The sequence below is a fragment of the Sturnus vulgaris genome, chromosome 4 (assembly GCF_052056855.1).
Source record: "Sturnus vulgaris isolate bStuVul1 chromosome 4, bStuVul1.hap1, whole genome shotgun sequence".
NCBI lineage: Eukaryota > Metazoa > Chordata > Aves > Passeriformes > Sturnidae > Sturnus > Sturnus vulgaris.
Genome location: NC_142246.1, coordinates 45,607,066 through 45,631,474, shown reverse-complemented (window position 1 = coordinate 45,631,474; position 24,409 = coordinate 45,607,066). Strand labels below are relative to the sequence as shown.

The 24,409-nt window shown below is 40.6% G+C and overlaps 1 protein-coding gene across 19 annotated transcripts in view; it reads left to right on the top strand.

Moving 5' to 3' along the window:
- EPHA5 (EPH receptor A5) overlaps positions 1 to 24,409 on the top strand; it is a 200,144-nt gene that overhangs the window by 6,098 nt on the left and 169,637 nt on the right. For 17 of the 19 annotated variants that reach the window (XM_088163773.1, XM_088163775.1, XM_088163787.1 and 14 more), the window contains one exon: positions 8,508 to 8,572. In XM_088163773.1, the coding sequence (XP_088019899.1) occupies positions 8,508 to 8,572 (65 nt within the window). Of the gene's footprint in view, positions 1 to 8,507; positions 8,573 to 24,409 lie in introns of those variants that run through there. The other 2 variants (XM_088163782.1, XM_088163781.1) reach the window with 2 other exon arrangements.

The window sequence follows — 24,409 nt, the reverse complement described above, 5'->3', positions numbered from 1 at the left end:
TTGCTTTCACAGCCAGCTGTATTGGCAAACCTGAGCGCTGGCCTTCAGTAGCTTAGTTCTCTCTAGGGATTTGTTACCCTTTGAATTGTCTCTTTGACCTATTATATCTCTTACAGTCTTAGTTTTGGTATTTGCTATGGCTTTAGTCAGTGCATTATCTGAACCCCTCCAAAGGTTTAATGTGCTTATTCTCTTGAAGGTGTAAAACAATTATCATTGTCTCCTGCAAGGAAGCTGGTCCAGAGTGGACAGTCAGGAGGAGATGTAAGTGCTGTGAATCCTGCTGTGGACAAGGGTGTTGGGAACTGCAGGCTGCCCTGGGATGTGTGTATGAGCACAGCCTTCCTGCTTCTGCCCTGCAGAGAGGGCTGAAGATGCTTTGGGCCAGAATAGTTGCCCTGGGAACATTCAGTGCATGCTGTTTCACTGGGGTTGGTGTTGGTGGGAAAACATGCTCCATATCTCTCCCTCATCCCTGGTATTTGAGTTGTGCAGCAGGTACGTTAGGAGTAGTCTGACCAGGCAGAGCTCCTCAGGTGACCACTGGCTGGAATGAGGAGTACTGCCTCCTGGAGAAGGTGATATGGCATATACTATGACAGCAGATCTGGGAATACCCCTGCGAACTCATCTGGCATCACTGAGGACGAAGGGGATTCCTGCCCCTTGTCTTCCTGCTGGCAAGCTCCTGAGCTTTGGTTCAGCAAACTGTGCCTTGGAGTTGCGCATGGAGGACAAACAGTACCTTCAGAAGCTGAGGTTTAGGTGGCTGTGTAGCAGGTATTGAACCTGTAGGAGAGAGGATAGAACCCTGGGCTTGCAGGCTTTCAAGTAATTTTGGTGCAGGGGGCAGTATTGAAGTGTTTTACCAAGATGTTAACTACTGGGTTCTCTAACCTGGATCGCTTAATGTTAGAAAGAGATCAGAACAACCAGTCTGAACTTTGTGATTCCCAGAGAGGATAGGGGAGCACCTGAGAGAAAATTAATTCTTCAGCATTAGTAATGAGAATTTCTTGATGCTTCTGAGTGTATCACTTCTTAAACTGTTTTGCATGTCCCAAAACAGTGAAACTATTTGGGAAAATTATCTGCATACTTGCTTTTGTAAGATAATTTCTAAAAAAATTATCGTTTTGGCTTATCCATCTTTTCTTTAATAATACTCAAAAGCAGTTTCTTACTTAAATGTGTTGACAATGCGCTGTTCCCTCTAGCAACCTCCACCCTCTTCCCTCAACAGAAATAGAAGGGATAAACTGTCAACCCCCCTGCAACGCCAATAGATAATTTGAAACATTTTTTTCTCCCACATGCTTGCTAAGCATTATGTCAGTTCCCTTTATTTTCTACTTGAATGAATTCAGTGGCAGCAGGATAGTCATTATTGTCAACAGGAAGGCTTTATTGGTGGTGGATAGTGAGGTCTTGCAAGTCTCCTGATGGTGAAAGCTAACAACCTTGCCAGGTCTGGATGTATCTGTGCCAAATTTCTTCAATTTAGTTATATAGATAAGAGAACTTGATATCCATGCCTTTTAGGACACCTTTTAGGAACAGCGACTGTAAATACCATATTGCATTTAGTTGTTAATTGAGGGAAGAAGGTGAGATTTCATCTCAGCCCTCTAGCAGGTGTTTTGATTGCACTGAGAAACTGTTGGGGTGCTAACATTGGGCTTGACTGTGTATGTGCTTGATAAAGTACTAGCTTTAAAGTAGAGCGTTGAAGAAACTGCCTCCTTCAATGGCTTGCAGATACCTTGACAGTAGTTGGAGGCCTTGATCTGCAGGACAGCACTGGTATTTTGTTTTTCCATGCAGGCTGGTTGTCAGGTTGCATGTTGCATTCAGTGGAAACTTCTTTTTCTTTGTTAGTGGTAAAGTGATACTTGCCCAGATGGTTACACAAAAATGGTGCTGCAACCAGCTCAGAAATCTGCTGTTGCGTTGGTATAATGTTGTCTGGTTGTTGAAGTGAGCTTTGGGTCTCTCTCCCTGGCGCTACAGCTGGTTCTATGCCTGTAGGGAAAAATGCAGCCAACCTGAAGAACTTTGTCAAAGGGCAATATCATTCCCTTGTAAACAGTGTGTTCAAGATGTAATGCAGAAGTTACTGGATTAAATTCTCTAGTTGATGATATGATTCCAATTGTCCATCTGGCCTTAAAAACCTTTGAATCTGTGATGCAGATTCAAGCATTTTGGCTCTCGCTATAGAAGGGAATCATGACAACTTGGATCAGAATGAAGCCAACGTAATAAAATATAAATCTGCAGTTAATATTAGCTTGCAAGTTCATTAAGTAGTGTATACTTTCCTCCTCCAGTGGGCTATAAATAATAGGTTCTGCTACAGCTTGCACTCTGATGTAGCTTGTTTCCACTGATGGAAATATTGCAGAGGTTCTTGCCTTTGTGTTTTGTCCCTACTCAATGTAGCTAATTAATTCAAGGCATCTACTCCCTGATGACCTTGATTTCTTTTGAGAGTTTGATTTTTTTCATTTGTTTTTGCTTACTTGGGTTATTTTTGACTGTTACTTGTTGGAGTACCTTGGATATATACTTTTCAGAGAAACACTTGGCACAACAGGAAAAACTGTTGGAAAATGAATGAACTGCCACAATCACCTGAAATAAAATCAGTGAAGATTTATGAAGCAGGAAAACTTTGAGTCATTATGATGATGATGAAGATTCCTCTGCAGTCTATGTGTCTTGCTAGTGCTGTGACCCCTGGAAGTACTGGAGGAAGGATGAGGATGTATGCATTTTAAGGAGAAACCCGCTCTGTTAATGATGATATGTTGGCAGCTATGTCCCCTCCTTTGGGTAGAGGGGAGTAAAGGCGTGAAGCTTGGTGGAAAGTCTGTGATGCTATTCAGGAGACCTTCTGATGAAGTGCAAAGCGCTGCTGTCACATCTTGTCCTGCACCGTGACCCTCATCCAGCAGAGTGTTTCACCTTGTGCTTAATTGTCAGTGTGTGTTCCTGTGAGAGGTTGCTCACAAGTTCTTTAAATGTAGTTGTTCCCATGAGCTGTGAGTGTTGGGTCAGAACTGGGGCTACCTTGACCACCCGAAACGAAAAGTTTCCAACGAAAAGTTTGGAGCTACATCATGTCCTGCAGTGTGTGCATAAAGGGGTACAGGAGCTGCAGGAGGAGCCTGGAGGAGGATGTAGGAGCATGACTACACTTTCTTTCATAACGGACTTCGGCTTCTGGCTACCAAAAATAACATTCAGATTCCTGTTCAATTTGTAACAAGTTTATTAAAGAAGAGTTTTCCTTCAGTTGTTAAAAACAAGCATTTTTATTTAAGTGTTGTTATTTACAAATGTGCTACTTCAGAGATCATTTGATGTTTTGAAATATTTATGCAGGCTTTAAGGAAGGTTTCTTTACTCCTGTTTGTTTTGTGATGGAAAGTGGTTTTTAGGGTCAAAGAAGATTTTCTTTCCCCCCTGTTTTAGGTATATTTCAGTGAAATAAAAAGAGATTCTTAGGGCTTTACATATGGCTTTATCATGATATAAATTCCATCAGCTTTTGCTATCCCGACCATTTTGCCTATTCTAGAGCTCTTAGAGTATACTTTGGTAGAGTATGCTTTGTGGTAAACCTTAGCTTGCAAATGGTGCTACTGAAGAGCAGGATTATTCTAGTGTATGATTTATTGGAAATCAGCTCAAAGACCATGGCAACTCAGAAGAGTTCCATTTTTGTATGCCTACAAAGACTGCCATAGTATAAGCAATGGAGGATTTCCTGGAAGATCTTTAGATACTGAAATGGCAGGAGGATATGTAGCTTGTAGGATCAGAAATACTCAGTGTTCTAGACTGTTGGTGGGGCATTTTTGATTTTTAGCTTTTTTTTTCTCCCCTCTTGAAATTGGAGTGAAGAAAAAATTATACTCCAGGTGATTCTGCTTCAGCCCAGAGCCAGAAGAGCCATCTCACTTCAGTGGTGTGATCAAAGCAATCCATCAATGGGTAGCTTCTACTTCAGGCATTGTACCATCATGAAAGGCCTGTCCTGCATTCTCCTGGGCAAGCTACTGCTGCCACCTGTTTTAGGTGGCTGTGCCAGGTGGGAGCTCTACTGTACTGTGGAGTGTTGGTTTAGGTCAACGTTGAATGCCATCAGCCCAGGCATTTTATGTTCTTCCTCCCAACTACGGTCCCTGTGTAGCCATGATTAAGCTGCTAAATGTGTGTGATCTTGTGTGACAAGGACATTTGTGTAAAAAGCTATATCCAGCTCCCTGACAGAGATTCCGAAGTGAAAAACCACAGTTAATCCACCAGCTAGAGTTCAGGGCAAAGGTTTGGATCACATCTGTTTTTACTCTAACTTGATTGCTCACCTGTAGTAACCAGCCTGTCTAAGAACAAGAGTCTATGCAAACTCCCCAGGCTATTATTCTGTATTAAAAAAAAAAGGGGGGTGGGGCTGTGGTATGACTTTAGACTTAATCATCATTTATCCTACCCTGAAGGGATGGAAGTTAATGATGATATAGATCTGTGTGGTTTTGTGTTCCCCTTGACTGAGCATTAGAAATAATTAGGGCTTGTGGGATGGATGCACTTAGGGTGGAGATGAGCAAAAAATATATTATCTTCCAAGTTTGCTGGCAAAGATACAGGTACTAAGTGTGTGCTTATGGGGTCTGAGGTTTCTTGCTTTTTTGTTGAGATAAAGCTAGCTGTTGCTGAGGAGAAAGGACGTGGGAATAAATGAGTTATGTTATTTTGGAGCCTTTGAAGATTATGTGCCAAGCAGAGTTGCTAGTAACTTCTGAAGAGATTTTTTTGTTTTTCAGCGGGGTTAGGTCCACAGTATCCCAATTGCTCCTTGGATACAGCTCTGGGTTATGCCCATGAAGTAGGCAGTGCTGGGGCGAGTTCAGGAGTTACCAGCTACACAGGAGCTGGCACTAGACCTTTTGGAATATGGAGCCTTTCACACATAGCTGGAGGTGTTCCTGAATTACCTCCTTTGGTTTCCTGAGTGTTTGGATTACTTTGTTAATAAACAGCCACAGCCAAATACGTGCTGACAGTCATCACAGGTTGAATAGGGAAGAACTGGTTCTGTTCCCGTATTCCTCTCTTCCAGGTATCTATTTTACCTCCTGCTTGCTTGCTGATTCTTCCCCAGCTTGGCCAATTAGCATTTGTTTTGATAAAAACCATTTCAGCAAAAGTAATATGCCTGCCAGGCTGGAAGGTGATGGAAAGAGAAGTGGTGCTGAGCCTGTCTGGGCTGCTGTAGTGGGACCAGTGTGTGTTCCAGTGACCTCTCTGGCAGTGCAGAACGGGAAGGCTGCCTGAGAGAACATCCCTATAGTATGCATAGCACCACTGCCACAGGAAACTCCTGCGCCTGGACTATTGGAGGAGACAGCCCCCCTTGGAGTGGGGGATACTGAGGCCCTGTTTTGAGGCTGCATTGGGGTGGGGTGGTGCAATCGGAAATGATGCAAGTGAAGGACAGACATACTGGAAGTGACTGGGGAGGGTGGTGATGGCGAAGATGCAGACACCTATCTTGATGGAGCAAACAATAATTTGTGTTTATATATTAGAATTTTGGGGCTTCTCAAAGCAAGACATCTCTGCCCTTGGAGGTGGCTTAGGTTATTGGCCAAATATATTCATCAGAGCGGATTGATGCAGTGTGGTGATTCAGATGCTACACTGTGAAAGCAGCCCTGAGCAGATGCTTATGGGGCAGTCTGTGTCTGCTGTGCCTTACAGCCCATCAGAGCTGTTTGAGCTGTGGTGGGAGCCCCTCTGGTCTCCACAGCAGCCCAGACACAGGGACAGCTTCATGTCACTGGTCACTTTTGCCTTCCTGGCACGTCAGTTTTGAGTTACTGCATTGTGCATGTCAAAAAGAGTATTCCATCCTATTTATTTTTCTCTATGCAGAATGCGAGAGGATACAAGAAGAATTGAGTCTTTCTGAGCTGGGGATTTGGTATTCATTGCTGCTAGCTGACTCACTAGTCAGAAAATTCCCACTGACTTGACTTAGAGTTGAATGGGCTGTATTAAATTTTCATATGCAGAAAATGATTTTGAATTTGAAGTTTATAACAGCAATTTAAAAATTGTCATTGATAGAAAGATAATACAATATTTAGTTGTATCATGTCCTTTTTATGATCTGGTGTTTGAATAAAGTACTTTTCCTGCTTTTTTCATTATTAGCATGCCATGAAGAAGCTTGTGACATCAAACACAGCATCTAATTGCATTCATTAGTAGCATCTCCAGGACAACTTTTAATTAAGTTGTACAATGTAGATCAATACTTGTTTTGCATCCATTGCAACTTAACGACAGGAATATACTGTTCTGCACAGTTTAATTACAGTGATTGTAATAGAAGGAATTTGAGTAAACCTGCCATTTTAGCAACTTTAATGCTGTCTCTTGTTTTTTAAATTAGTATACAGTTATAATACAGGATGTGTTATTTATGTGTGTCTTATTTTGAAGAATATTTTGAGGTCATTCTTTTTATCCCAAGAAAATACAATGTAGTTCAGGAGCACTTGGATGGCAGTGCTTGGCTTCAGCTGAAGCAGGAGAAATTAATGACCGTTTAACCTGGAGACTTCATAAGGGGAGTGACTGGGCATAACTGAGTGGCATATCTAGTGGTAGGTGATAGCAATATTTTTATTTTGCATGGACTTTGGGGTGGAAAGCCACCTGATTGTATGCTTACTTACTGTGAATATAGTCCAGTGTAGTCTCTGAGTATTGCTTTCACCACATGTTCTGTGTTGGTAGCATTGACAGCTTCCAACTGTTTCCTCTTTTGGCAGGAAAAAGCAATCCAGAAATTAAAACCCTGAGCCACCAAATGTGTTTTGCTCAACATCACAAAAATGTATTTGACCAGGCAGAACATGTATGCCTTGTGATAGGGTCCTGCATTAATATTTGCATACATTGTGAAAATATCTGGATAGACAAATCACTTTTAACATAGATGTTTGCCAGATGTGAGGACTCTGTGTTGTATTTTTTGTGTTTTGGTTTTGTGTGTGAGGGACTACAGCAGCCAGCCTTCAGTGCAGTACAATAGTAAAGACCAAATTGATTTAGAAACTTTGGTTTTTTTCAAACTAAATCAGTTGCTTGGTCTTAATTTGTTTATAAATATTCCTTAATATTTTAAAGGAACAAGCTTTGCAGTATAGTGTACTTCTGGATTTTCTTACTATGCCTCTGTAAATGGTGTAACTCTGAGGGTTATGATACATGCCTTCTTCAAATTTGTCCATTCAAGCAGTTCGTTTTTCTTCTGTAGCAATCTTTAAGTACCTACATTGTTGCAATTCTAAAGGAAGGAGAACAAAGCCTCAGCACCCATTTCAAGCTTGTTCTTGGTCTAGATAATCATCTGCTAGATAGTCTTGAAAGTCCAACTACCAAAACTTCCAGTGAGATTTTTAAAGAGCACACAGAGTGGAGGTCAGGAATTGAAGACTCAGGGAAGTCACTTCCTTTTCAAGGACATGAGTACAAAAAGTGAGGTCTTATGCAGGCAAACTGAGAGAAGAAAGTGTTGGAATCTGATGAAGTGTGCTATTATGGTAGACGAAAGCTCCTAAATTGAGATTTTGGATGACAATTGATGATTCAGAGACAATCTTTTGCATAGGAGATTTAGAGCCCTGGGTGCAGGAGGTGAAAGCTCAGCACCAGAAGCTGCTACAATTTTACTTAGCTAGTCACTTCTTACTTTTTACTCAGTATTTCAGGTAATAAGAGAGGAAAAAAAGGTTACAAACTTGGGAATAGGTTTTTTTGGTTGTTTAATGTAAATTGTTGGTTGCTTGTGTGACTTAAAACTACTCATTAATTTTTCTGTGTAGAAGAAAAAAGATCTCTTGCATAACTTATAATGGAGATGTCAAAGACTTGGAGGAAAATGTGGAAGAGGAAGACAATACATTCCTGATGAGATTAATACTTGCACATATAATACTTCTAAAATTAAATTCTTGTTTCATATTTATCCTAAGGGCTTGATTATGCCAAAAAATACATGCCAACTTAGAAGAAATTTGTGTATCAACATGCATAGATGTTTGTGAGTGTATATTTATACCTACATACTGTATGTCTTATGTATACATGTAAACACACAGTGTGTATGATGTACTTATTCCCCCCAGAAGATCAAGGTCCTAAGAATGGGAAGGATCTGGATTTTACAGAAGTTCAATGTATTTGCAACTTGCCACAGAAGTGGCAGATCTCAAAGGAATAAGCTAATGCTTGCATAGAATTGTTTCCGTTGTATGATCTCATTGTTAGAGGAGTCATTGCGTTGTTATTCTACTTTACAGAAATCCAACTTCCTTGGTTAATGATAAACAGTCTGTTTACCAGAGCCATCCATCTATACCTTGAAATATATGCTGAAGTTTATAATCCATCCATCTTATTTAACAGTTTTTTCCTTCTATTTTCAGTGAATTTACTGGACTCACGTACAGTAATGGGGGATCTGGGATGGATAGCCTACCCAAAAAATGGGGTAAGTCTCTGGTGTTGTTTGCTTTCTCTCTCGCAGATTGTACTAATTGTTTGCATTTGGAAAGTATACTACTGGGTTTAAAAACTCTCTAGAGTGATTTGTTGGCAATGGAGGAAAAAAATAAATAAAACAAGAAGCTGTGACTGAAGAAATGGAGCTGGATGGCTAGAGGATTGATTTATTTATGCAGCAGAGCCAGCCACAAATATTAAAAAAATAATAATGAGTCAGCCTCCTCATTCCTCCCCCCTCACCAAGAAAATCTGTGAGGTTGTTTAAATTTCTCCTAAATTATAAATTCTTGGGTTTTTCTTGAGCCTTTGCAGTAAATGTGGAACACAATTTTTTGGAAGTTAGCATCTGAAAAGAAAGATCTGGAAGATGACTGTTAGCTTTAAATGAACAAGGCTGTTCACAAATACATTTCAGATTCATGGTAAAGTTCTGGGACCTGATAACACTGAAACTGAGTTCTAAGCACCTTGAAGAGCCTCTATCCCTACCATTACCTATATTAAGAACTGTTCAGCCTCAAGAAAAGACAACTGAAATGCCTGTGAGTGAAGGGATGGTGCCAAGAGGATGGAGCCAGGCTCTGCTCAGTGGTGCCGAGCAATAGGACAAGAAGCAAAGGGCAGAAACTGATGCACAGCTTCACCTGAACATGAGGAAGAACTTGGTTGTTGTATGGGTGATTATGGGTTATTGTGTGGGTCACAGGTTGCCCAGAGAAGTGGTGGAGTCTCCCTCACTGAAGGTATTCAAGAACCGTCTTAACAAAATCCTATGCTATGTAATCTGAGATGGTCCTGCTTGAGTAGGGATGTTGGACCAGATGAGCCCTCTGTGTTCTCTTCCAACCTGATCCATTCTTGTGATTCTGTAGCTGAAAGAACCTGGCCTCCTAATTTTATACTTGAAATAAATGGTGGAGTTTAGATGCATTAATACCCTCCAGTGTATCTGCTTGACCTGACTGCATCATGTGAGCAGTCTTGGCTGTGATTTTTGGTTTTTGGTTTGGGGCATCCGCAATGCTGTGCTGTAAAAGAGATTTGGTGCAGTCTTGAAAGGTTGATTTCTGCACCATACTGGGTATTCCTGTCAGTTCCTGAAAGCCATGTGTGAGGTGAGAAAGCATCCTAAGTTAGAAATGCTGCATGACTGAGCCCTCCAACAGAGCAAGTCTCAGGAATGTGTTATTCCAGATTTCTAGTCAACAGATTAAACAGATTGCATAATTGTCTTGGACTCCAGTTGAATTTTTATATATATGGTGTTTATATAAAATTCAGCCAACCATGGAAAAAAATAATAAAAATATATCTATGTATATTAGACAGTAAATTGAAGTCTGGCTTTCCATATGTTCTGTGTGGATGAAAGGTTGTAGAAATGGCAGCTTCACTTGCACAAACAGGCACTGGTTACAGCAGGGATATGAAAGCTACACAGGGATCTGATTTGATTTTCAATTCATTCCAAGATCTAATCCTGTTATGGTTAGTCTATAACCTTTTTATTTTAATCTATTGATTTAAAGCTGAGAATAAAACTTACTTTGCTTGCTTGTGTGGGCATCAGAATAACCAGAGTCAGATATGCTAGCAAAGCAATATTTTGGTGCTATGGTACACCATAAAGATCCCAATGTACAGTTCTTAAAGGATGATTTTATTTTGTTTTTAACTTTTTTAACATCTTCTGGTATTTTTCCTGTGGTATAAAGCACAGTTCTGGTATATCCCAATACCCTTAAAAGAATGTCAGTAGAAAAACAGGGCTGAGAAGTTCAGAATACTTCTGAGACTGTATATATAGATGAATAAATCAAAAGCTAACTATCCTATACATAAGCTGCAGTTGTATCTTTTCATTATTTAGAGAAACTTTTCTGTATTTACAAGCTCAGTTTCCAAAGAGCACATAAAAGTACACTCAGGAATGCCAAATTAAAGGTTACTGACTCAATAGGGAGAATTTTTTTTTCCTTAATTAAATTCTGCTTTGTATTTAAAAGTGAATTAGGCAGTTGGATTTCCAATTTCCAGAAATCTCGTCTTACTCTTCTTTGTTTTCATGCGACATCATAAAAATCCAGGTTAGTCCAACTGTCTTTTTTTCTACTAATATACTTGCAGTATTTTATAAGCTCTAAAAAAAGTCTTCCCAGAGTTACTTCTTTAACTGCTATATCTGCTTTGCAATCAGCTGCCCTGCAGTTACACACTCCTTGCTTAATTTTTTTACAGGATCTACCTAATATAAGTATTTAAAGCCACTCTTGCTTCAGGATTTGAATTTGGAAAAGGAGGGAGCTTTAATTGACATCAGAGACAGGCATTCTCATGTGCTTTGAAGCATTCTCATATGAATTTGTTATCTCAGGATGTTCTCCTAGGGAAAATTTTCAAGCATCTTTCTGCATAGTCCCCCATGAAGGAAAGAAGCAAAAATGTCAGGATGTGTCACATTTTGCAACACTAGAGAGTGTAGATACAAACCATGTACTGAGGTAAGCTTTTTGATGCATGGTGTTTTATAATTGCTGTGAACAGCATCCTGTGAACTTTACTTTTCAATGGTGGTGGAGTTTCAACTGAAGATACATTAGTACTCTTCCAGTGTTGCTGCTTCTCCACTTGATTTTTATTATAATCTTAATGGAACTTAAATACTTTTCTTAGAACCATAACTGCTAGAAGTAGGAGACTGTACAGGGCAGAGTTGCTGCTAAAGAAAGCGAGTGTTTAGTCTTTGGCATTGTATGGGAGTGCTAGGGAGACATTATCTTCATATCACAAAGCCTCAAGCTGGTAGATTTTGAAAACAGATTTCCACATGTAAAACAAACAAAAAAAAAACAACAAAAAGCCCCTATCAAGACAATGGGGATAAGAGGTCCAGACAATCCAAATGAACTTGCTTTTGGCAGATCCTTAGTCTAAATATCGTAGTCTAAACTTCTGTTACAGCTGTGACCTGTGGTAATTTTTGTGTATTGAATCCTTGTAACATTCCATGTTCCAGAAAGGTCCAGCTGCCCTTGTATAGTCTATTATTCACCTCACTTTTGCTGAACAAGATGGGAAAATGTGATCTAACCTGGGAAATGAAAGCAGCATTGTATGGAAAGGAGGCTGACTCTCCAGCCTGGAAACAGATCAGGCTTAAAGGTAGACCTGTTTCATGCTTGTCATCTCAAATGAAGAATCACTGCAGCTGCTTAAGTCCCCACAAGATCAGACCTTGATCCACTGTGAGATAGTGTGTGCTGGCTCATCTTGTGAGAAGTGGGAAGGGAGACAAGCACTTCAGTCAAGGGTGTCCTCTGAAGCACTTTGTCTGACGAGGCACTTATTGGGTACTGGTGTGGGTGGTGGCCATTATCCTTGCAGCCTGGTTGGCCTTCATATTCCCTATGCACACAGAAGGTAAGAAAAATCCTCCTCTTCCTTCATATGGAGTACTGAGGGATGCATAGGAATGAGATGACTGAAACATGTTATGGTCAAGTTGGGCTTTGAAACAATGCCTCCTGGTGTGAATAACCAACTGTTGAGCAGGAGAAAGGGCTTTCTTATTTCTGCTGCTTTTCCCTGAAGGATAAGTAAATTTCAGTAGTGTGGATTCCTGGCTGCCCTGTGTGGGTTCAGCAGCTTGCAGCAGTTGTGAAGTCAGTTCTTAAATATGCATTTTATCTGTTAAAGCATGAGCAAAGTTCCTGTGAGGTCCTCAAGGCCTTGGAGCTCAGAAAAGGGACACTCTCCCTGAAAAAAGAGCATGGTCAGCATGGAAAATGCTGTCCGTTTTGTACTCAAGTTAGAAATTGAACCTGTTATTATGTGCCAACGGGACTATTTTGACCTTTTTTTGCAGCTCTTGTAAGTTTGTTTTAACTTGAAGGAGGTTACTGTAATTACCAGAGGCTATATCAGGAAAGTCTGGTCCCTCTTGTGTAACAGGAAGCCCACCAGGCACATGAACAAAACCAGCCAGGTTTTCTATTAAAGGCTTGTACAGCAGGTCTGCAAAATTTTTTACCTCTGGGCTGATTCCTGGGGCACTGCTTAGGATTGCCCAAAGTGGGCACCTCAGAGATTTGTGTGTGCATTGTACACACAATGGCTATGACACTGGTCAGCTCTGACCTGCAGAAACTGCCTGTAATTCTCTGTGCTAAACATACATTTTTATCATATGGAAGCTTGGCAGGGTAGGAGCAAGAGTAAGTGCTGTCACTTAGTCACATAGTCATAGTCACATAGTGCTGTCACATAGTCAGGTGAGGTCAGGCAGTATTTGTAGGCTGTATTGTATCCTCTTCCTCCCTTGATTTGGCAGAAGGCTGTATCATGCATTTCAACTTGCTGCAAAGCCATAGCAGGGGCAGAAGCTACAGGGCACCCTGCAAACACATGCTGTGCAGTTTTACGTGGTCTGGCCAAGTGAAAACAAAGTTGCTGATTAAAACAAAATCTTTCTTAGCTGGTTTGATTTATTCAGCAATTATGTCTGATTTTTGTTCCAGTGGTTATTATAGGGCTGACTTACTTGTTTCAGACCCTCCCTCTTTTCACTTTATGTCATGGTTTTGATTTGCCAATTTAAATATACTCATTTTCTGTTGTGAGACAGAACCAGGAGCAGAAGCAAGGCAGACCTAAAATTTAAAACGGTATAAAAAGAAATTTATTAACTACACAAAGAAGGGAAAAAAAACCAAATTCAGAATAAGATTTTCACACCACTCCTTCCTTCCCTCTCCCAACCCTCATAACAACAAAACAAAGGTACAAAAGACTACTTCAGTCAGTTCCCAACTGAAATAGTCCTTTTTCCAGCTCATTTTGGAGAGAAGTTTCTTCTTGTCAAGCCATAGGGATTTTTTCCACAAGAAGGAAGAAAACAGTCCTCTTTTGGTTTCATTTTCATGATTTGCATCCGCCCAGGAACCTGCAATCATAGCACTCCTTCCAACTCCACAGCCTTCCCAGAGCTGTGCATGTGGGCCATGTCGGATTCATGGGGTATTTTAATATGTTCCAAAACAGAGGTTCTGTTCATCTCTTTTCTCTCTGCTCATGCTTCATCCTCAAAAAACTGAGATCCCCTTCTTTCCTCGGGGCAAAAGATTTTCAACACAGGTGCTTTTTGGTCAAATGATCTATCAAATAGAACATCTCCAACCCCCATGTCTTTCTCCATGGTTTATTGGAATATTCAGTACATCAGTTCATCCCTACAAAAAGGGCATCTTATAAAAGGGCATTTCAGCCATCTTCACAGCATCTCCTCATTCTCCTTCCATATAAAAAACTTAGGTGTTGCTTCACTGACTTCAGAATATCTCCTTTTTCCCTTTCACTCCGGGGAGGATTGAAAAGTCTGCAAGTCTTATCTGAGCATTGAAAGAGTTAAGATTTTGAACAGAGAAAAGAAAAAAAAAACCAAGGCTACAATGCTGGAGCTTTGCCAGGATCTCCAAAACCGGCCACACTGGAAGTGGGGGTGGCGGGGGGGGGGGTGAGGGAGGGAAGCAGATGGGATCTTAAATCAGCCTGAGTCTTTCTGGCCACTGTCCATGGCCACCCCTCGTCCCTGCCGGGCCATGCCAGTCCCCAGACAAGGGGGCCCGGCCCGGCCCTGTCCCCTGCCAGGCTTGCAGGCCTGCAGTGGAACCAGGCCCGAGCCCAGTTACCTGCTCAGCCGCCGGAAAGAAAAAGAGCCTCAGTTCCGGTTTACCTCCTTCAAAATGTGTGTTCACGGAGCGAACTAACTTTCTCTAATTGGCTGTTGAGGCTGTCAATAACTAAACCAGCCCTCAATTGGTCCCAATCAACCCACAGAGGAAGCCCCCTTAGAAAGAACTTCTCTCTGAGTTTCTTCTTCCCAGGTCAACCCAGCACACTTTAAAACTTCTTCCATTACAGATTATAAGTACTTTTCTTCCGTCGGAATCAGAGTGACGCACACCTGCTTTGCTTTTGCATAAAGGGCTTTCTTCCATCTCCCCCATTTAGTACTGATTTCCCTGAACTTCCTGTAGCAGAGAACAGGAAAGTCTCTGTGGTCCTTGGGGTATTAGTTCTTTGCTGTGGCTCATTGCACAGCTCCATATGTTGGTTTTGGTTTTTTCTTTAGGCTCAGACTGGAAAATAAACATGTACTGAAGAACCTGGTCCTGTGGAGATGTTAATTTTCTGTAATAAATAAAGAATTGTGAGGGAGCTAGATGATTTCTTGCATGTGATCAGCAATTTCCCCTCCTTTGAGTGGTAAGGCCAAATACTGAAAGTTGGGGAGTAAATTCAGCTAGACAGATTCTACAAGTTGCTTCTAATTTATGTAGGATATTGGGAGTCTTGATTTTTTGATTGGTTTGAGGTTTGTTGGGTTTTGTTTGTTGTTTTTTTTTTTTTTTTCTGTTTTGTTTGGTTTGGTTAGGGTTTTTTTCCCAAGCAGCATTTCTGGCATATTTTTTTGGGGACAGGTACCCTAGGGTGCCTCTTCAGCAATTTTAGATTACTCAGCATGATTTGGGAATAGATTCTTGTTGCTCTCTGTCAATCCTAGTTCAGACAGAGATTTAACACAGGAATCCTGGACTGGAGGCAGTGCTTGCCCTCAGGAATGGAAACAAAATAAAAGGGGAGGGATAGGGGGTAGTGAAAGGAGAAGGAGGATTCTTGGCACCATTGAGCTGTGTCATGTAGTTATGACTATAATTGGCATTTTCAGGTCAGTACTTTTGGCAGTCTGTGTTTTTTTTTTTTCCTGCAAATGCTGCTGTTCATCTGTGACCAGTATGGAAAAGGAATTCAGAGGGATCTGCTCTGTGGTTTAACCCTAGCCAGCAGCTAAGCCCCAGAGAGCTGGTTGCTCATGCCCCTCTCCCCAGTAGGATGGGAGAGAGAATCAGAAGGTTAAAAGTGAGAAAACTCATGGGCTTGGATAAAGGCAGTTTAGTCAGTAAAGCAAAAGCCACGTGCAGAAGCAAAGCAAAACAAGGAATTTCTTCCCTACTTCCCAAGGGCCAGCAGGCGTTCACTCATCTCCAGGAAAGCAGGTCTCCATCACACCTAACTGTTACTTGGGGATTCAAATGCCATCACCCTAAATGTCCCTCATGTCCTTCTTGTCCCCAGCTCTATATGCTCCATATGCCATATAGTGTGGAATATCCCTTGGGTCAGCTGGGATCAGCTGTGTCCCCTTTAGCTCCTTCTGCATCCTCAGCCTTCTTGCTGGTGGGGTGGGGTAAGAGTCACAAAAGACCTTGACTCTGTGTAACCTCAGTAAGAAAACTTCCCTGAATTATTAACACTGTTTGCAGCACAAATCCAAAACATAGCCCCCACCAGCTACCATACAGAAAATTAACTCTATCCCAGCCAAAACCAGCACATGTGCTAACATGCAAGAGTGCAATTTATACGTTAGCAGGAAGCATGATGGAAATAAGTAATACCAAGTAGCTGAAAAAATGTGAATGGCACCCAAAAAGCCTGCAGTTTGGCTGCTTTGTTTATATGTACACATTTTTGTACCTGCACGGTTTAGTAAGAAACAATACTGCATGTCTTAGGGTTTGAAGTAACCTGCATAATCCAAACCCAAGCAGTAGTACTTAATGTTTTCCGTAATATACTGAATAAAGGAATTTTACATGAACCATGTGTAGGATGATGCTGAGCTCAAGAGTTGAAACATATGGGGTGTTTTTTCCCCACTACGATTTCTTAAGGCAATATGCGGTATCTATATATATGTAAACTTCTGTCCTCTGTGACTCGTCTGTGACTCTCTTTCTGGTTCTTCATATCCATGGTCATTTTTACTTATCCCATGGGGCACAATGATGTGTTTTCTTTTAGTTATGCTGCCTGCTTAGCATGCCAGAGTCATGCATGCTTGTTTTGTGTAGCATAACTTCAACAAAAGAACTTGAGCTTTGGGTCAGAAAAGACACCAGAGGTTAATAATGTAGTCGTATGAGACCCCTGTGGTATTTAACTAAACTGTGTTTTAAAGCAGAGCTGACTTCATGTTTCCAACTCTGAAACCCCAGACTAAGAATGAAGATGCTGGAGTTCAATGGGAGTAGGGCACTGCCATGAGAGGTGAATTTGGTCAGCAGACTACTGTCCAGATTGGTGGATTTCCCTGCTGAGTTGGTGGTGCTCATAGAGCTGCATTTGTTTCACAGAGCTTTATTATACCAATCCAAATCTAAAGAGATCAGCTTTGCAATGAGGAAATGCATCTTGTGTGAGAAGGCTGATGGAGTTGGGTGTAGCACGGAGTCTTGAACTGGCTCACAGCCACCAGAGAGGAAGGGAAAAAGCTCTCATCCAGGTTTGCAAAGGGTAGGACAAGAGAAACAGAATTTGTTTCATCTAAACTGGTTCAGGTTAAATTTGATGGAATGTGGCTTCTAATGGTTAGTCTGTGGGGCAGATGTGGGGTTTCTGTTACAGGAAGTCTCTGACAGCAGGTTGGACTATCTCTGCTACTCTGGTCAAGCAGAGTTCATCTCTTCTGGAGGAACAAACTAGGTGGTCTGTTCTGACCTATTGCAGCCCTAAGTCTGAAGCCATTCTGTCTGAAAACTTGTTCTGACTCTCTCTAGGATGAGATGAGATCTGTTTCTGTTTCCCCCTGAAATTTAGTATGTGTTTTTTTCTTTCCCTTTTTTTTTCTTTTGTTGTTGTTGTTGTTATTTTTTGTTTGTTTTGTTTTTTAATCTTGGCCTGATGAAATCAGGTTACTCATTCAGCAACCTGCATTTAAGATCCACTCTTGATACCTAGAACGTATTAGCTGCAGTATGTATCTGCTTTTAAACAAAGGCCTCCATGCTAGACAAGAGTTCTCATCGTACAGCCTTACCATTTTATTCATGTCCTTTCTCATATCTCCTTTCATAGCTGAAGTTTAATCTTTTCACTCCATTTGAGACTGCTCTTGTCCTGTCCTCTCAGCTGGCTGCCTAGACATAAATCAGCATTTATTTGGGAGCAGCATCTGGCGAGGTGTAGGTCTTTTTAAAGGAGATCTAAAATGCTTAGAGTACTCTAGGGTACTTTAAATTAATACTAGTGAGATTAAGAATAAAGCAAATCTTTATCTTGGCTAGAACTGTATTTCTGGAATAATATATTCTACACAGGAAAAAAAAAAGGTTGATCCTTCAGTATATCATTTTGTTAATACTGTTGTCAACATTAGGTTCCTTCACACAGGCTCATTGGGCAAACAATAATCTCCTTTCATGCTAAAATGTCTTTTTTTTTCTCTAGTGTCTAGGAATTACTTTGGGGGATAAAAGAGCTTTGAAGAGCTTTATCTTCTAAAACCATTGTTTTCTTTGTTACTTTTGTGCCAACTTCAGAAATATTGGTATCCAACAGTTAGTAACCATACAATTAAAATGTATTAATGTATTGCAGTCATGGAAAATCTGAAACTGTACAGAATAAAATATTACCATTACGGAATGCATATGCAACAGCCCAGGGTTTTTAAAACATGCATTAGAATTTTACAGCTTATGTTTATGAATTTTTGAAGTCTATTTCTTACTGGTTCATGTGCCAAATACATATATCAGTAGGCTACTTATCACTTAATTGCATAATCCTTTTATAAGACTTCAAATGCACTGGCCCCATTTGACAGGATACATTTTTCCTCAGGTTAATGTGGTTTTTTTTGGTAACTGAATTTAAGAATGCAGTCCTGTTTTATTTTTTTTATGTTACTCATTCAAGAAAGCCAGCCCAAAAAAATATGAAAAAAATGAATGCTAGCTTCAAAAAGGTAAACACATAGTAGGTGTGTCTAGAAGGAGAACATTTTACATGCAAAATTCCTTAAAATAGTGTCAAGATGGAAGCTGCTGTTTTATCTTCATGGCAAGCTGTTGCCTTGTGTGTACACAGTGAATCAAGACAATAAAAATTGGAGGGCTTATTTGAAGACCCTTCACCTAGCTTGAAACCTGAAAGGAGAGCTTTCTGACTGACTGTCCAGCAAAGTCCTGGTATGTAGTTATCCTACTATTAAGAAACCATTCAGCAGCTGAATATCTAGGATTGTTAGAACAAACTTTCATCCATTTTTCAAGTTATTAATGGTAATCATTCAGGATTTTCTGTTTACTTGTCCAGATCAGAAAAACAAAAGAAATGGTGTTTTCAGTTGTTGAAGGATACATGCATGTATGAAAGTGGAAGGTGGGACTGGGTCCTTGCTATTGAAAGAAAATGCCGACGTTTTATTTTAAAGCTCTTCTTGTCCCAATATATTTTGTGTTGATAGTCTTAATTTAGACATCTTTCTGAGGGGAAAAAGCATACAGAACTGTATGATTTAGCGTGTGCATCTAAAACAGTAGCCATGAGGTCTGTTGGTTTAATACTGAAAATAGTGTAGCAGAAGAGATTGAAGATTAAGTATGAGCAGTACACATGGATATGAATCATGCTTCGGAGGCTTTTGTGTTAACTCTGCTCCAAAGAAAAGTGGTAGCTCCTCTCACCAGCCTTAGGCTCTTCAACATGAGTGATGAAGAACTGTTGAGGAGAATGTGGGTGACACCTGGCTATCAGTCATCTCTGCGATACCACTGTGATATTGTATGTTGTCAGGCCACTGTGATTGATTGTCTGCACCTCATGGGATGAACAGTGAATAGAAAAGAATTACAGAACATGGTTTGGCTGCTGCTTTTTCTGCCAGGATAGAGGATTTGGGAGAGAAAAAAACCCTACCAATATCATCTCACAACAAAAAAGACTGTGCCATCCTGAGGGGAGTTGTGAGTATTTAGGGTAGAGAGCAATTATTTCTTCTATGTGTAATGGGACATCACTGATTGTTAATTCTATTTCAAGAGGATTTACTGAAGACACATCTGTGATGTAGTAGTGATTTATAGTTAGGAGTGAATGACAACTGGCGTGTTAGTTTCATCCTCACTTACCCCTGTATGATTGAAATGGTCTTAGTAAGGAATAATCCATGGACAAGTTGCCAGTTAGCTGCAGGGAGGAGGCAGGATTGGGCCCTGGGGCTGGTAAGGATGCAAGGTCTCCTGAGAAGAGTGGATTGTGGATCAGCATGGTGTGATAGAAGAGGAGGAGAAGAAATTGCCTGCTGAGCTGGGCATCCCTGGAACAGTTCAGAGGAGGGTGATGATGGCAAGGAGTATAGATTTCTGGTGGCTTTCTAAAGCCTGAATCTGTCCGATCAGGCTGAAACCTTCACACAGTCCTTTATTTGCTCTTTTACTGCCTTCTGGAAAGGAAAGTATTATTAGATACTTTATTCTTATCAAAATGCTTAGATAAGCATTTAGCTTATGTATTCTTATTTATTTCTCTTTGTCATCATTATTCAAGCAAGTGCCAGGCAACTCCTTTGATTATATTTAATTCTTGACTTTACAAAGTGAGGAAAAAAAGAATTTAAAAAACCATGTCAAAAAAGTAGATGCATTTAAATTTTTAGATAAATTCCCCATTACTAAAACTTACTGTTCTTACTGTTTTCCATGTACATGAACTACCTGTATATGGTAGCATGTAGTGTCCTGTAGATCTGTTACTGTTGCTGAAATAAGATAAACCAGAATCGTGTAAAGATGTGTATTTTCTGTGGATAATTGCTCTCCTTGGGATGCTTTTTTGCAAAGATCAGAACTTCTGGCCTGTAGTGGGGGGAGGACTGAACTTTAATGCTGCAGAAATTTGCATTTGACTTCAGCAAAAATATTTTGGGACAAGTGACCTGATCCTTGTCTTCAGAGATCTTCCTGTAACTGCAGTGATTCTTCCCATGATATTGACAGTATTGAATGTGGTATGGAAGATGCAGTTATCAAGAGAAGATGGCACTGGGTATTTCTTTTTTGATTTGAGATATCCTGATCATTAATCCATTTTCAGTTTTGTCTCAGTTGTGAGAAAGAGCTGCTTGGTGTTCCTCTAGTGCAAGTCAGCCTCTCCCCTGTCTCACTTAGGCTGTGAGCTAGACCAGGAACTGATGAGAGCAGGGTGGGAGAGGAGGTGATGACAGGATGTCTTAAAATATTTATTTATTTGAAGTGCTTTTTAGAATTAATTGATTTTTTCTGAGGTGTTTGAGTTTTTCTGTGATGCACAGGTGCCACCCCTTCTGGGATGATAATCCCAAGACCTAATTGTTCTTAGCAGATATGAGGTGTGAGGTGGAAATTGTCTGTTTTTGAAAAGGAGGATTTAGGAATTTGGGGGATTTTTCCTCCAGCTGTTCAGAAAAACTAGCACCTTCTGTCTGTGTTGGCTGCCTTTTTCATTGGGACCTCATACTTTAATTTGGGGTAGTGGGGGTGGGACAAGGACAGGAAGATTGTTTTACCATATACAGCCTGCAGACTCCAGGTACAGCACTGATGTGATTCTCCTGGTTTCCTGCTGGAGCCTGGAGGTCCTTCTTTAAGTTTGTCACTTAAAGCTGAGGGTCATCAAATAACTTGTGTTCTGTATGATGTCTGTTCAGCGTGGCTTGCTCCTGGTCCAGTCAACGGTAAAGGATAGCAAAAATATGACCTTTGGTCTTCTGTTCAGAAGCCTTGGGGGTGTTGAGGTTTGTTTTATTTTAGCTATGTTTGCTTCAGAAATTGAAAGATACACTTGAGAGCTTTGCCTTGGTTTCAAACCTCCAAACTGGAGGGCTGTTGAGGCTCCTTGCAAGACAAAATTTTAAGTGGTTAGAACTGTAGGGCATGTACTGACTTATTTCATTGATTGCAGTGCAAATATAAAGTCAGCCCATAAATCATAGCCAGTGTTGTGATTACAAATCATTGCAATAATGCGAGATTATTCATTTTGTCACAAATCCTTCTAGACTACACAATTAAAGTCATAGTCACAAGTATAATCCTGTAAGATAAAGTTATTTCATTATACAATTTCCGTTTGGTTTACTGTTTGCTTTATTTTGATGACAGATTGAATAACTGTATATTTCTATGCAGTTAACTTAAGTGGCAACACACATACTTTTAATATCTCTGCCAATTCTGGAGTTATTTTTGCATTCTTAAAATTTCTGATATTTATTAATATAGTAATTGGGCAAAGCCTTAATTTTCACTCCAGTGATGGGAAAATCAACTTTAAAATGATGAAATTTTAGAAAAGAATTGCTAGTTATGTCCATCACTAGAGCTGTTTTGTCACATGATCAAGAAATAAATGAGTTGTGATTGCTGGTATGTTGTTGGGTAGGTGACTGGAAGGACGTTGGTGCTTTCCTGCAAAAGCAGTGACTTCTGTCAGTCTGCAGAATTATAGTGAGGCAGAGGACAGCTGCTGAACAGGAACAAAATGAACAGTTCACTTGGGAATGGATTTCAGACCAAATCAAAACTTTTTTGTACAGTTTTAGATACCCATCTCATTTCTTGTGTGATACTTGTCTTTTCCTGCCATTGGATGTCCCGATGCTTCTAGTGCAAAGGAAACCCCAGTGGGCTAAGGAGCAACTTGTGTCTGTCAGCCAGAACCCAATGACTCAGTGTCAGAGTAATTCTGATAAATACCCAGACTGAGATAATCAAAACCCATCCAGGGATTTGTTTGTTTCCTACTTATTAATTTTAATGATAATTGAATATCCATGCCGATTACTCAGGCTCTAAGCTTCCCGAGCCCTGTGTATTCAATTTCAAAACACTGCTTCTCCAGAGTCTGGTATATTTAAGTCAGAGGGGTGGTCTCGATGTGGACAGACAGTACAGATAGGCAGGAGCTACTGTATCCTTTGGAGTCACAGTAAGTAAGTCTGGCAGAGCCTGTTTCTCAGAGCTGTATATAATTGTATTGACCTGGCAAATGTCTTTAGACCCCAGGGGATTTGCTTATGATGCTGCCTTGTATAATATTTGTAAAAGGTTTCTGCTGTGAATGTGTTGAAGAGAAAGCAGGGAATCTTAAGCAGTCCTTGCTTGGTGTTTGCAAAGCTGTTTTGCTTGATGCCAGTAGCCCAGGTAAACCTTTTGGACTTCTCTGCCCCTTTTGAGCACAGCCCTATGAGAGATTTTTTGCTTGCAGGGCTATCTCCTCCAGTGCTAACTTGGGGTGTTTCTCAGCATTGCAGTTTCCAGAGGCTGACCTTGCTGAAGCTGGATATGCAGAAGTCCTTGTGCATCTCTCCAGGTGTTGCAGAGGGTCTTTGTCAGAATCCAGAATCTATGCTGAGCTTTTTTGTATGAGGGGAGCTTTTCCCAAATGAGTTCCCTGGTGCTTCTGACTCTGCTGGAAGGCTCCATAGTGTTCCCATTGATCAAGTGTAAAGCAAGCAACTAAAATCCAAAATGGGGGCTAATGCCATAGGTGTCCTGTGTTTTCTTGAACTGGGAATGACCTAAGTTAGCATAGTCTTGATTACTGCCTTTAAAAAATAGATTTTTTCCTTTCCTTTTTTTCAACATTTGTTTTGTCTGTTCAAAAATAAAGCAGCAAAGAGACAAAATAGAGTGCATGCAAACGATTTTTTCTAACACAGTGCTGCGACCAAAGATACTACTTGGCAAATTTCCTTCCTTCTTTGTTCTGCAGAGTTTTAAAACTGAGAATTGGGTTTTTTTTCCCTGTATTACAGTAAATACATATGGAATCAAAATGATAATAAGGAAGAAAGTTGGGCAACACCCTGCTGTTCAAATATGTTGATTGCAAATCATTGACATTCTAGACATGCTGTTTCTGTTTGTTAGTGGGTTATAGTTTCAGTGCTGGTGGGGTGAAACAATGGGCTGGGAAAAAGCACAAGATTATAGTATTTGCTAGTCCTTATTATTTAAAAAGAAGAGCAGATCTGTGAGTGTAGCTGAAGGTAATGGTGGTGTACCTTCATAGGATTTAAGGCCACTGTTTCTGTTAACATTGTGTAGTTGAATCTCTTGTGGCACGTATGGTGTAAAAACTTGTTCAGGGGGCCTTGAAGCAGTTCTGTAACCTTGATTTGGCCCACAGTGCATCTTCTGGAGAGAGATTTCTTTGACTGAGTCATTCTCTTGTGCTAAGTCCATATCCCTTTGTAGCTTGTGCCATCTATCTCTCCTTTTTGTAAGACAAATGAATCTTTCTAGCTCAAATTGATCAAACTTCAGTTCTCAGTCAATGTATCTTTCCATGCCTCCTCTTGCTAGCTTTACAGGTACAGACTACTCATCTCTCTCTTCTCATCCCAACAATCCTTTTCAGGCAAAGAGGCCACGGGTAAGTTAGCTACCTCCCAGCCTTCTCTAATTTTTTAATTTTTTTTGTGCTATAAAGTAGGGCATTGATCTCCTGAGTAGCTGTGGTTTCTCTTGTGGGATCTTTGCAATTTATCTTAGCTGAAGTGATGCCATCTGAAAAGAATATAGCTTTCTGAAAGTGATACTAGTAAATTGTTGCATTATCTTGTTTGCTCTGTGCAGCAAATGGATCACAATGAGAAGAAAATAATCCTTATGATGGGAGCCAGGTAAAAGTGAAGAGGGAATCTTAATGATTGCTCAGCTGGTTGCTGTGGCAGGTAGGAGTTGGAGAACAGTGCAAGATGCTCTATGACATGAGGATGTAGGCTAGAGCTGTGCTGAAGGCTGTCATTAGGGAGCCTGTGGGATGGTTATGTGGTAAAGGGAATCCATAGGAGGTGAATGTGCTAATACATAAGTGCACCATGTACACAGGTTTTGGTAGGAGGACAGGTTCCTGTTACAGTGGAAGATAAACCTTGGAGCCTCCTAAAGCCCTAGGAAAGGTAGGATTCAGTCGTGGCTCAGCACCAGCTTCTATG